The sequence below is a fragment of the Toxotes jaculatrix genome, chromosome 10, assembly GCF_017976425.1.
Source record: "Toxotes jaculatrix isolate fToxJac2 chromosome 10, fToxJac2.pri, whole genome shotgun sequence".
Classification (NCBI taxonomy): Eukaryota; Metazoa; Chordata; class Actinopteri; family Toxotidae; genus Toxotes; species Toxotes jaculatrix.
Window position 1 is genome coordinate 6835027 of NC_054403.1, and position 14992 is coordinate 6850018.

At 39.8% G+C, this 14992-nt stretch overlaps 1 protein-coding gene across 2 annotated transcripts in view; it reads left to right on the forward strand.

Annotated features, from left to right (window-relative positions):
• The window catches only part of il1rapl2 (interleukin 1 receptor accessory protein-like 2), a 302734-nt gene that overhangs the window by 187525 nt on the left and 100217 nt on the right, over nucleotides 1-14992 (forward strand). For both annotated transcript variants that reach the window (XM_041048287.1, XM_041048286.1), the window contains exons 4-5: nucleotides 2155-2341; nucleotides 2430-2583. In XM_041048287.1, the coding sequence (XP_040904221.1) occupies nucleotides 2155-2341; nucleotides 2430-2583 (341 nt within the window). The remainder of the gene's footprint in view (nucleotides 1-2154; nucleotides 2342-2429; nucleotides 2584-14992) is intronic.

Here is a 14992-nt window from a genome sequence, read left to right on the forward strand (position 1 = left end):
AAACTGAGAGATGGATGGATAAAAGGCTTTCCAGGCCTCTAGTTCAATGCTCAGTGGTCTTGGTTAGGTCAGTGACTAAAAAAAATCCCTGTGTCCCCTGTAAGACACACACACACACACACACACAGCATTGATGGGATAAGTGGTTTAGATCCACTTAGATGAGAGGTTGTGGTTAGGGGACAATGGTTGAGTCCTGTGTGTGTGTGAGAGAGAGGGAGAGAGAGAGAGAGAGAGAGAAAGAAAGAAAGAACGAGAGATCAATGTGGTCTTTTGTGTCTGGAGGTGAACTTGGGCAAACTCACACAGCAAAACCTACACAAGCAATTACAATCACCTTGAGCAGATTTTGAGACTTCACATCCAAAACACATTGCATCATACACATCATAACAAATTTCAAAGTTCCTTCTTTTTATTTCATAAGACAGTTCGGCTCAAGGACATACTGTCACACATGAAACATCATGACAGCAGGATGTAGAGTGATCTCTCGCTGGCATTGGGAGCTCTAACCTCCCGCATGGCACCAATATAAATAACAACTCACATTATCCTAACCCAGTCGATGGAGCCTATCTGTCTTGTTGAATTATTATTTCTGCTCTGGTAGCTTCACCACTGGGTTGAGAAACATATATATGTATCTGTACATGTATCTAATGTAATGTAATGTATTATTTCTTTAATTTACATCAATTAAGTTTTTGGCCACTTGGGGGGCAACAAGACAGACATAGTTATCACCTGATTAACTTACTATGTTTAAGTATGTTAGTTTCTTCCTGTTTACTGTCATGACTAGCCCCTAAGGGGACTGTTTTCTGAACCCTTTTGTTATATTTTGAATTCTTTTGTGGACATTTGGACCTTTTCGGAGTTTGTAGTTTAGTTTGCTAAGTTTTGTTGATAGTTCCTGTTTTATTTTGAAATCACAGCCCTTGTGTTTCTTGTCATGGTCTACTTCCTGTCTTTGTCTAGTTTCCCGCCATTTGTGATTGTCTGCCCCGCCCTAATTGGTTTCACCTGTTGCCCATTGCCTTGTGTATTTAAGTCTCGTTGTTTGCCTGTGTCTGTAACCGAGTCTGCTAATCTTTACCTGTGTTCGTTCCCCGTGTTCATTACAGTATCTGTGGCTTGTGTCTTCCCCCTCATGGATTTATCTCAGCTGCCTTTTGTTTTCAAGTAAGGGCTTTTGGAGTTTGATTTGTGTTTCCAGTTCTTTTTCTCCTGTGTATGATTTTTAGTTGTTTGAATTTTGTTCCCTGGCCTTGGACTCTTCCTGTGATTTTGGTTTATTAAAAGACTTTTAGTTCATAGCTCATCACCTGTCTTGGGGGTTTTTGCATTTGGGTCCTCTCTTCCCTCTTGTTCCTGTTTGCCTTGGTTGTGACCCCTCGTGACAGTTTACTAGTTTGCTAGCTGCTAACTTTATAAGTTTGTCAGTATGGCTTTAAATTTATTGATTTGTTTAAAATTGTCAGGGAAAATGAATTAATCTTAAGGAAAATTTAGTTGTTAGCTACTCTCCTTTGTACTACATTTAGCTGCTTGTTACTTTCCAATATTTTTGCTGTGGAGCTTAAAATTTAAGTTGGTTGGTAATTAACAAACCATAAAAGGAATAAACCATTGCCTAAAACTGTGCCTTTTCAGAGTTTAATTTCTTATAAAAGTTAGATGTTATACAACTCATAATTTCTTCCGGATGCCACTTCACTGTTGTCAACAAAACCCTGAGATGTGAGACGGCCTATAATTTCACCAAAATACCCACAACAACACCACATGGTCTACCCAACACTTTCACCATGAAAACAGCTCTTATGCTGTTTCACACAGAATTTCAATGTTGGTCAGTTGCAGGAATCACTCATGTCACTTGTCATTAGCTCTTGGATGGATAAACAAATCTTCTCATACACGTTTAGTCAGTTTCAACAGAGGTTTGTGAATTTGACATAGAAATGCAGACTACACATGCATGTTATTTTTTGTGATGCTGAGCAGTTCAAACTCACAACTGGAGCTTTAGGTTTCATTGGTGCACTTCTTTTCCAAGAACATTTTTTTGCAAAGTATAAAAATCTTCCAGAGTCAACAGAGGAACATGATGAAAATATTTTCCCAATATTGTGTTTGCACTCTGTACAGGAACTCCACATACTGCATGAAAGTGTCCATGTCGATGACGGTGGAGGAGAGTGACGAGGGGAAATGCTTCAGCAGTAAAATCCGCCATCTGGAGAAAGCTGAGATAACCCACAGCAAAATGATCACCTGTCCTGATATAGAAGACTATATGGCTCCATACAAACAGCCACAGATGACCTGGTATAAGGTATGACATAAAAACATTCAGAGTGGCAGCACCTATGTCCTCTGTAGACAGTTGTCACTGAATCAGTTCTGTCTTTACCTCCTGTCAGGAGTGTGAGCGGGTTGAATGGAGAAGTTCCATCTCTGTGAACACCACACACGTCTGGATACCTGAGGTGGAGGAGGGTGACGGGGGAAACTACACCTGTGAGTTACAGTATGGATCCAGACTGGTGCGGCGGACCACACAGCTCAAAGTGACAGGTAGGACACGGTGCATTAATGGATGCACAGTCATATGAAGAAAACATACATCACATGTATTTATACTTTGAGACAAATATTCCTCTGAAACATGACACAGAGTTTTAACTGACATTTTCCACATTAGGCTTTGCAACACCCTGGCCTTAGCTAATTGCTAGCTCATGGTTACTGTATCAACAGCCAGATACAACACAATACAAAAACAATAAGAATGTGAAACCCTTGACATTGTAGAAGTGTAATCTCGAGCTAGAGAGCATTTGCAGAAATCCCTTCTACCAGCAGCACGTCGCAGGCAGACACTGGTCTTTAGCAATCCCTGCTCAGTCCTCTGTCAGCAGGCCTCTCAGAATGTAAATGTAAGGGTTTGGTGGTGGTGAATTAAAGTGAATCTGATTTAATGGAGAAGAAGCTTGAGGATTTTGACTTTTGGCTTTTCCATTGTTGAAGCTGGTTGTCAGAGCAGCTGATAGCAGCACAGCACAGTCAGTGTGGTTTTTGGTGATTTGAAGGCAAAAAGACGTCGAGCCGTCGATTTAAACTGGACTAAATTTAGCTGAAAAATGGATTGTTTTAGATAATAATCTTTATTTCAAAGTCATCCAGTGACTATATTTCTAATATGTAACGGGAGATCCTGGACATCTGAAAGTAAAATCCTCTAAAAACCTGCAGTAATGACAACTTGTCTTCTTCTGCCTTCAACCCAGATTTGTCTGTTGGTCGGCACTGCAGAAAAATAGGTGCTGTACAAATGGATGGATGGATTGAAGGATTATTGAATGAATGAGTGAATGAATAGGATAAATCAGAGCAGGTCAGAGTCAGAACAGGTGATACCACAGTGAGAGTATCTGAGCATCTATCTGATCTTTCTGATTTCAAAGAATTCTACAGTTGATTCATTACATGTGCTGAAAATCATTGAGGATTTGGGTAAACTGGCTGCTGTCACGGAAACAGAGTGGACGTAAACAGTGGCAGAAATATGTACTCTGCCTGCTTTTAATGTACAGGGGATTTCTTAGTGACTCTATCCATCATTCTGACAGATGCCTAGACTCAGCAATACATCATTCATCATTACTGCAGCACTTTTAAAGTTTCCTTGAATGCACAGTACAAAGATATCCAAAAACAATGGAATACATTTCCATTCCTGGCACCATTTTGTATTTGCTCTGTTTGTCTTAATCCCAGATTAAACACAGATAGTTTCAAGCTTCAGTGACTTTTGACTTAACTTTGACTTGGCAGTAACATCTGTGCTTTGCTGTTATGAATTTAAGCTGACTTCCATCTGCACTTTTCTGTTTTATGTGTGTATTTGTGTGTGTGTGTGTGTGTGTGTGTGTGTGTGTGTGTGTGTGTGTGTGTGTGTGTGTGTGTGTGTGTGTGTGTGTGTGTGTGTGTGTGTGTGTGTGAGTTAGTGAGTCCATGGAGGAGAGTTGCAGTATTTTTGAATGTGCATTCATTCCTGCTTGTGTTCTTATTGTTGTGCCATGTGCAATATGCATGTTGGTGTCTGTGAGCAATGACAGCTTACTGTGCTTATTTTATATGACACACACACACACTGTGAGTGATCTTGCAGTGTGACATAACACTGTGCCATGATGAGCAGCGTGGAGTGAAAGTGGATACAGCTTCAGCCCTGTCAGCGTACGCTCTTGCATTTTTTTACTTCATATCTCTAACATTTTGAATCCCTGAACTAAAGTAAGGGCCCCTTTTTTTTTTTTCATCTCGCTCTTTGTGCTGTGGTTCAGACGTACATCTACCTCTTGTTCAGCGGAGTTGATATGAGCAGCCATTGCTTCATTTGTCAAGGAATTATTCAGTACCACATTTTCTGGGTTCCCTTCATCTGCACTCATGTGGAGAGAGATAACAGCAGAAAAGGGAAATCACAGCCATTCTTATACAATTTCTCACCCTGCATTTATATGGTGTATGTGCTGTAAAGGAAATAGTTTCTGTGGGTTCCCATGTTGAGCCGTCTCACTGGAACATCCCTCAGGTTAAAGCGTTGCTTAACACAGTGATCAGATAGGATTATTTTTCTCATGCATGCAGATCTTCACTGTGTTGCGTTAAAAAGAGGAATAGCTCAAAGAACCAAAGGAGTGTTAGAGCATATAAAGATAAAACTTCGGCTTTTTGGACTGTTGCCCAAAATCCCAGTGGAACTTCTGTTTGGTAAAATAAAAAATACAGAATGAATTTTCACCTTATATAATATATAAAAGGTATAAAAGTATATCTATACTATTTTACATTGACCTTTCCCTGCACAACAGTGTTTATATATATGAAAAATAAATAGTCAACTTAAAACTTAATTAATACACCACAGTTAACTGATCACACTCTGGCAATGAAAGCAGGTAGATAAGATGTACAGGGAACCTGAGCTTTGATGCTGTTGTTGTCCTCTTTCTCACAGGATTTGAATGTGAATTTGTGTTATTCTATTTTAATCCCTGGAAAATATGTAAATCTTTTCAAAGGGAGGTATTATGTCATCAGTCTGAATTTACATGGCGAATGAATGAATTTTTGTGGTAAATCGTGAGGTTTGCTAATTGCGATTCTCAGTTTATTCCTTACAAGGCAAACAGTGACTATAATGAGACCACACTGAAATCTTCTATGTCAGTTTTATTACTCTCACTACAATCAGGAAAGTTTTACGGCTGCTACACTCCACATGCTGCTCACTTTACCTTCTGTGTTAGCCCCGTGTTGTGTCTTGTCATTATCAGATTTGTTACAGAAATGAGCAGGGAAGCGAGCTAACATATGGGCATAGACTAACTTTGTGATGTAATATAAGCATGAATGAACTGAGTGGTGTTTGTGTGTGTATGTGTGTGTGTCAGCTGAATGCTACACACGCAAAATGCTGTAAGGCCAATTTATCTCATCCTGTTTAGGAAGCCGGCTCTTATTACTTTCTCTCCTCTCTCAGCCTCTCGCTCTTTTCCTCTCTGTATTTGCCCTCATTTAGATCTTTTACTCTATCTGTTCTCTCTATTTCTACAAACAGAGAGCTTAGGAACAATTCTCAGGCCATTCCAGATCCAATCCTCATGAACCCACAGCAATATTTGTGCGGCTGTGTATATGCCTGAATCTATATATGTGTGTGTATCTGTGTGTATGTTCATCTTGGACATCTGACTAGCTGCAAAAGATTTACTTTGTCACAGCACTTGAGCATTTTAAGGGGCTGTTGTCAGGGATCCATCTATGTCACATGGTGGAATAAGGGATTTCTTCAACTTCAGCTGGGTATCTCCACCAGCACGCCTCCACTGTAAATAATTTTCAGTGAAACCAGCCCCCAAGACATCTGTCAGTGTGTGCCAGGCCTTGGCTAAACATCTCTGTCCTTGATCCTGTAGTTAGGTCTGTGTCTCTTGGCAGCAGGTTTTATCGCTGCGCTTTCAACATTAAATGGAGATTAAAGTAAAGACACAGGCAGAGCCTGCAGATCAGCTGTTGGCTATGATGTTGATTAGCACTTAGCTGAAAGGGAGTGCTTGAAATAGACCCAAAGATGTTTGTGATTGAGGAAAAACCTGCAATAGTGAGGATATGTTCTAAATGTCACGCTCTCAATGAGCCTCATTCAAAGCTTCTTACTGTTAGTTTTTAAACATTCTCAGCTTTTAATTAACTGCTGCACCCGAGGGACGTGTACACTTTGTAAGGTTGGGTAATCTCCTGTGTTTACAATGCTGTTCAATTTGAAGCCTTGGGATATCCATGGGTCTAGACTTTCGACTGGCTGTGGAACATTTGGGCTTTACTTTACTTTATATTGGTTTCTGCTTTTTACTTTAATGCTTAACGTTTGAATGAATGTGCCAAAATAAACCAGGTTTGAAATAAAAAGTCTTCAATGGCCAGGAGTTCAGTTAGACTGGGATTAAAGTTAAAATAGAATGGAACTGAATAGATTATAATAGAAAGCGGAAGTCCAAAGAAGGAGTGAGTAACATTAGAAAAGGCTTACCTGTAAACACAGGTGATATGATATGCATTTAGCCATATCATTTTCCTGATAAAGAATTATTCTTGGTCAGGTCACTTAAAGTGAACCACGACCATGAGCACAGCTCAGACAAAGGAAACACACAGAGCACATGATGCAGAAGAAAAACTGTGTTTCTACTGAATCTTTGAGAAAATGTTGCAGCTCTGACACGTAGTTTTACTCACTGTGTGAAAAGATAAAGTATGATGTTGACAGTGCTGCCCAGGTGAGTAATCACTGTCCTGATGGGAAAACATTTGAAATGATTAATTTACTCGTCCTATAACTGTACACATACATAAAGACATGGTGTTTAGTGGATTTGCTGTGCATGTTATTAAGCCTCAAACAAGTAAATTGAAAGTTCACAACAGCCGTTGTGTTGCTGTCTGCTGAATGGCCTTTGACTGGTTGTGTGTTCATCAACATGCAGTTGTTAGTGATGCTGTGTCTGTCTAGTGATCACAGAGCACAGAGTCATATAGTGTTGCAGCTGTAGCCTGTGTGGGGGTGGCCCCAGAATAGATCACACAGTGAGACGCACACAAATACTTAAGCAAACATAAACAGATGAAGCACGACCACGGTCCGCTGGGTAGAACAGATCTGATTGGGTCTGAGCAGGGCTAACTCAGGGTCAGTGAAGGGAGAGAGAAATGAAGAGAGAGAACAGAGAACAGAGAGAATGAGAATTAGGAAACGGAAAAACAGAAAAATGAGAAAGAGACAGGAAAGAACAAGACAGCTGAATAAAAGAAGCACAGTGAAAAGAGGAAATGGAGGAAGGAAATAAGAACCTGGGTTGTGGGATCTTACCTTTCACATACAACCATTTATTACCATTTATTGTGTGACCATGGTAACTCATTTAGGTCAAATGATGTCTGAGCTTGTTTCATTAGTTGACCTTTGAACTTGAATCATTTTGTTGTATTCATAACTTCATAACGCATAAGATATAAAACATGGAAATAGTAAGAATTAATAGATTGAGGTGTTTTTATATCTCAAGTTTCACAGTTCAGCTAGAGGAAGAGAGAGACTATGAAATATAAATAACATGCATGGAAATGGATGGATACTAACAGAATGATAGAGCAAAGGGAAAGAGAGATATAGAGTTGTTTATCAGTTACATTATTATTAAATTCAAGCCAGGAATGCAGTTTATGAAACATTCATGTGGATGCCAAAGACATACTGTTTACATAATTTTAATTTAATGAGAAATACTTCTTTACTCTGCCACTGTAGGTGCATAGAGCCAAATGAAAATGTCAGTAAAATCATTAATAAAATGATCTTGAAAAAAAAAAATTGACAAGATTAAGTGAAAATTTGAAAATACTAAGTCAAACTGAAAACACTGTTAATTTAAAATGGAAAAAAATATACACTGGTAAAGCACAGGTGAATCTTCCATTAAGCCGGAGGTGTTCTCGACATCTCAACCCTGATTTTCATCATCATTCAAGGAATCAATGTTGTTCACTGAAATGATCAAATGATTAATTCTTGGAGGAAGTAAAAGACGCGTTTTATCAAAGGAAGTTTGTGCAGACAGTAGGAGAGTGAGAGGCAGACAGACTCAACTCTCTAATCTTGTTTTTAAAGCCGTCATGTCTCACAGTGAAGAGCTCCACCAGCCCTGAGCTGCCTTCAGGAGCAATCTGCTAACTACTGCACCACAGCTCTGTGTGTGTGTGTGCGCGTGTGTGTGTGCATGCATGTGAATGTGTGCGTGTTTGCCCACAAGCCTGCACATACAAACAAGGGTAGGTGTATTATGATGTATCTGACACGATGTGTGTGCTTTATGTGTGTGTGTAATACATCGAGGAAATCAAATCGTTGGATGGCTGGTTGTACATGTTAGGAAATGGACAAGAACAAACAAGGACAACAGTGAAAGTACGTCATCTGCTTTGATTTGAGAGTTCAAAAAAAATATTAATCATGTGTTCCCAATGTGTTATCCAAATACAAGATTTAAGAAATCAAATGAAATGTAACAACAAACTTGACAATTGCAGTGTAAGTGAAATCTAACCACAGAGATTGTGCCCAGATTCTGTTCAGCTTACAGCATCACTTACAGTAAATGACATGTCAGAAAGCAAAGGGACAAAAAGTGCACATAGTTTGATTATTATATACTATATAGTATATATAAATATATATATGTATGCTTTACAGCAATCAGTTGTCAAAAATATTTTGTTATCAGCTGTTAGCGGAGCACAGACACAGCTGTATTTTGTTGGCCATACAGGTTTTCTGGTGCCTTGTAAAAAGACTGATGTGGAAGAGAAGGGGCTGAGAGAATCATATACGACACCTGTGGGTGTGAAATGACCAACATTACAGCTGCGAGCTGCTACATCACACACTGGTGATTTAAAATAAATACTGGCCTTACAGAAACTTTATGTTTTTATGGACAGCACCAAGAATGAGAGACTGACATGCCACTCCAGAGCACACAGTCTCCTGTAATGCAGTTCAGAGAGACCAGCAACCTGTTGTCACCTGTTAAACGCCTCTACACACCTGTAGACCACCTACACTTTAACATAAGTGGCCTGTTTAAACATGCTGTGACTTTGATCTGATGAAACATTGGTGCTCTTTAATTTTAGAGCACCGTGTTACAGTTATGCACTCTTGCACACAGCAGTGCATAAGCCTCCACAAAATGTTCATCTTCATTGTGTCACAGATCAGTGGTCAGCTGGGATGGTGATCTTCTGCATGTTTGTGTGTAATGTTGTCTTACTGACAATGTGCTTTGAATGGAAATAATCAATTAAACTACAGTATTAGTAAATATATAAACCAGTTTTCAAGAATATCAGCAAAAGGAAACAAGAATGAATGTGTGTTACCATCCACAAGATAAACAGCCAGTTGGAGCTCGTTTTGCAGTCAGGTGCCATCAAGTCATTGCAGAAGACGGAGGCAGAGATTACATCATTAAAAGAGTGGCAGTCAAACCTCAAACCAACAAAAACAATGTTGAAAATGTGATGGAAATATGACATTTATATTTGTTTAATGTTTTGATTGGAGGAAGGTTACGGTTTTCTCCTCACTCCTCCTGTTTATACAGCCACAGCCAGTGAAGAAACTCTACAGTCCAAGTGCAGGGGTTCCTGGCCTCTCAACTCACTCGGAACATGTCTTTACGCCACCTAGAGCAAATTAACATCTGTTCAGCTCCACTTATGTTTTCTCATTGACCTTGTATTCAGTTGAGCCATCTCTGAAAGTCATGACACTGTCATCCTGAACACACCTTTACATTAGGAGCTGCAAATTACCTGGCAGTTCTCTGTTTCACGTGCTATGCTAAATCTCTGAGCTAATCCAGTTAGCATTCATTTTCCAGATTTGTAGTAGGTGACATCATCGTCTAATCTTGTTCTCCGGCATACTTTGTCTCAGCCGGTCCTCTCTCTCTCTCTCTCTCTCTCTCTCTTCTTTCCTCAATCTCTTTCCACCCGTAGCCCTTTTTCAAAAAAGTCTCATCCATATTTCAGAGGCATTTCAAAGTAAAATGTGTGTTAGCAAAGTACACAGCATTCAGGCTAAATTTAACACTGCTGATGAGGATTTCTGCGTGTTTATATGTGTTGGTTTCTGTGTGTGAGAGACAGACGGAGAGAGACAGAGACAAAGAAAGAGAGGTAATTTGCTGTGGTGCAAAATGTTTGTAACCTCACTGGAATAATGTTAAGCCTAATGCAACATTACTTCCCCTGCATGACAGTTTCTGCCCTCCCATACACACACACACACACACACACACACACACACACACACACACACACACACACACACACACTGTAGGACACGGGGCACATTAAAAGATTCTTTGTCTTTCTCTTCCAACCTGCTCTATCTACATCTGTTACTGTCTGACTCTCCACCTCCCGCTATTATTTTCCTTTTTCTTCCCTCCGCCTCTTGTTCCCTCTCCCTCTTTCTTGCTTGTTTTTGCTCCATCCCTTTCTTCCCGTTCTTTCAGCGTTTCATTGTTCTTCTCTTCATCTCTCCTATACTTTTCCTCTCCCTTCCTCCTGTTACATGTGTCCCGCTCTCTTTCTCAATTCGACACACTGTATTTTATGTGTGTGTGTGTGTGTGTGTTTGTGCTTGTGCTTGTGTTAAGGGCCCATGACCTAGTTAGAGACTCACCTCCTAATTCATTGTGAAATTGGTTCTGTTCTCCAAAGACACAAGTACTTGATGAGGTTACACACCCACACATTCTCTGTCTTCCTATTAACATGACTCTGCAACTTAAATAGAAAGCGAGACAGAGAGAGATGGTGGGGGAAGACGGAGGGGAGAGAGACAAACAACACTAAGAACAGTTCTGGGGTGTCGCTAAGAGGGAGAATTCATTTAGATGAAAGATCTATCTGAAAGATGCATGGTACCAATTTTAGCATTCATCGTCTGGGCTTGCAAACCAGTTCATGGCAATTGGGCTCAGGGCACAGTTGTATTTCTAAAAAGGTCACGGCATCGAGGTGCCGGGAGCTTTCTTCACCCAGCAGTGATGTAGACAACCGAATGTTGGGATGTTAGGGCTGAACATTTTCTTTCAGCTCAAATCAGATCTCTTTGCTCAAACTGAGAGAAGATGCTTTAACTGTTTTCCATGCTGCAAAATGAAGAGATGCTTGTATATAATCTAAAAGGCCTGACAGGCTTGTTATAGTCCGACTTTCAGATATTATATCTGATTTCACTCTGGGAAGTTTTTAAGACGCTTCATTTGCTTCTTTTCATAATAAAATAGAGAATTCTCAAATTTCTTCATTAGGAAAAAACTTGTTTCAGTACATTTTGAGCTTTTGTTTTAGAAACTTTTAGAATTTATAGATGTAGAAAAATCTATAAATTATAAAAGGAAAGTATTTTTCTGTAACGTGTTAATGATATTCTTTACAGGTGAGCTCAACAGGGCCATGCATGGCAACTAATCAGTGTATTTTGCAATGAACTTGTGTTTGGAACATACCGAGCATGTGGATGCTAGAGAAATAATTTTAGAAGTTTGTCTGTGATTACCAGCTCGTAAATGAATATAGATCTGTTGAACGTTTACCACAGGAGGTACGGTCGTGATGATCATTGGTTGCGATGACGTAAAATTGCATCTGAATACGACAGAAACTGTGAGAGTTGTGTGAAAATTCACACCTGAGGTGCAAAGATGGTTAAAGTTCAGGTTTTCTGAAATGCTGTACACATTTGAAGTTTGAGGAAGTTTGGCAGAGGTATAAATACTAAAATACCTGTAAATGATGGTGGATGTAAATAGAATGAGTCACCACACTTCGTGTAGATTATCTATTATCTATTTCAAGATGCTGTTCTTTGTAACTGTCCTCTAGACCGATACAGAGAAGTATCTCTGGATAATATATAATAAACTGTTTGGCTGAATATAAGTGGTCTGTGCCCTGCATGAGACCAAATTTTCAAATGTGCAGAACTAAGGTTACACTTGTAACGTACAGTAAATTGCCTGGAGAATCACTTTATAGTACAGAGAAGAACAAAATCATCCACCGTCAAGTTTCTTCGTGTTACAGTTACAGTTGCTTCTTGCTTCTGCTCCTTCCCACAACTTCACCAAACCTCAGGATGAAAATCTCATTCAGAAGTTTCTTTTGTTTTCCATCACATACATACAGAGCTGCTGTGGCGTTTTGATGCATCCTGTGTACTATATGTGTTGCACTTTAAAGGAAATGAAAAAACCTTGTGGAAAACACAAGTTGATTAATGGGAATGTGTTTTTGACAAATGTCCTTAAAACCTAACCTAACCTCAGTTATCAGCCCATAATGATCCAAATTTACGCTCAAAATGGCAAAATCATTGCATTCTCTTGTTGAATAAAAGGTATTTTGCTGTTAAAATGGTAAATGTGGTACGTTCAATATAATAGTTCTGGACCTAGGAGACACAGGAGACAAATGTGGGCATGGGAGGCAAAGCAGAAAGTCAGGGAGAGATGAACTTGAAGAACAGATAGACAAAGGGTTAGCCAGGATCAAAACAACATGAGGAAAATACTTGAACGAGGAGAGTTGGCCGAACGTAATACCACAGAGACACACAGAGCAATCTGGGGAAAAGTGGAGTGAAGGACCGGCCGTGTATATACTGCAAGCTTCAGGTGGAGCTGATGAGTAGATTGGCAGCAGGTGTGCAGATGAATTGGCAGGAGGAGAAAACTGGATCACCACACCCTGGCAGGGACACACACACACAGAGAGAGAGAGAGAGAGAGAGAGAGAGAGAGAGAGAGAGAGAGAGAGAGAGAGAGAGAAACGGGGAGAGACAAATGGGACAAACAAGATACACAAGGGATGGGAAAACAGCAGAAACACCAGGAATAAGGGACAGATACTGTCTAACCATGAGACAAACAACTTTAAAACAAGCTGCAATGAGGCATTTGTTAGTACTGTTTTCAGGATCATTTTTGTTATTATTATTATTATTTTTAAACAATACATGGATAAAGACAGGCTGTTCCAGACTAAGAAGCCGGATAACAGACAACACAGATAGTGAGCTGAGTTTCAACTCACAACGTCCTTGAACCGATAAATCATGGCAATGAAATTTGGGTTGTAAACTCCCTTATCACACATGGCCATGTTTTACTTTTAATTTAATTCAGTCTATCTGTTTATACATAGAGGCAAAGTAATGGTAAATGGTCAGAGAGGAGGGTGAAACAGAGAAACACAGTGGTGCAACTTCACTTTGTTTCTTAAATTCATTTATTTTGTATATCACCAGCTCCACCGTACTGACGCACAATGGTATAAATCAGTAACACTGCACAGGCAACACCAAAGTCACAAAAAGTAAGTTATAGCTTTTACATTGATTATTTATGTTTGTGAACCTCCTGAGAGCACAAGAAAAAAAGTTAGGATATCACTGAAATCATTAGGATTTACCTTCTGGGCTACATAGATGTTTGTACAATATTTAGCGGCAGTTCATCCTCTGGCCGTACAGACATTTCATTAAACTCCTAAAATGTCAGGTAAATGTAAACTAAAATGTCAGCCTCATGGAGGCATTAGAGGAAATCACATCATTTAATAGTTGGGGAGAAAGTGGTGGACCTACTGACAGACGACTGACATTTCCATCATCAGAGCACTAAAAACTAAAATCTCTGTCCTTCTGTCAGAAGACTGGAGGTTGAGGTCGTGTCTCTGGTCTGGCTCCGCTTTGCTGTATTATCCAGGAGCAAGACACTGAACCTCTGTTGTACCCGAGTCTGACCTTTGGCCTCTATGTGAAGAGAGAGGGAGTGTTAATCCGCAGTGAAATCACTGCAGAGATTTAAACCTTCATGTTTAGGATGAGACTGACTATTAGGTTTTTGAGACAGCACAATTTACTACAAACAGATAAACAGATTAACTTAAGTAGACTACAGCATCAAAAACTCAGATTAATTATTTAGAGCAAGCTTTTTATTTCTTAAAGATGACCAGAGTGGGAATTATTCAGCAGCACATAAAGACACCAAGCGTTAGGGAGACACCATGAACCTGTCAGAGAGACAGAGTGAAGCAGGGTTGTCTGGGTAGTTTTTGGCGTGTTTGGGGACCTGTGGATGATGTTTAACTTTGAACAAACAGGAACCAACACAGAACTGTAAGAGTATGAAATGTCACGTCCTCTCTGTTTGTCCTGCATAGGCTGAAATGCAAGTGAGGTTGGTTTAGGACAATAATGTTGGTCCTGCTTGGTTTCAGCTGTAGAAGGACTGACGCCTCTGCCTGTGGTCAAGTTCCATATCAGCAAATACAGACAGCACCCAGGGGACACAGCAGACATTTTACATTCTATTTGTATTTTAGAGATATCGAGTTTTATTCTTATTGGCTCTTTTTTTCTTTTAATGTCTGTACAAACTTGTGTCTCAGCATGTGTATATATGTGTGTGTGTGTGTGTGTGTGTGTGTATTTGGTTGAGGTGACATGATACCCTTTGTTTTCTTCCACTTGACACATGATTCAACATGATTCAGCCACTGGTCTGGAAAATAAGGAGTCAAGAGGTTCATTACGTATATACACTCTCTCTCTCTCTCTCTCTCTCTCTCTCTCTCTCTCTCTCTCTCTCTCTCTTTCTCTTTCTCTCTCTCTCTCTCTCTCTCTCTCACACACACACACACACACACACACACACACACACACACAAGTTTAATTTGTCCATTGATGTTGAAGAAGGACACAAACACTTGTTTTTCACTTACACACACACACACACACACTCTTGCTCAAAAGACCATCAATGTTAACTTTCTCTCC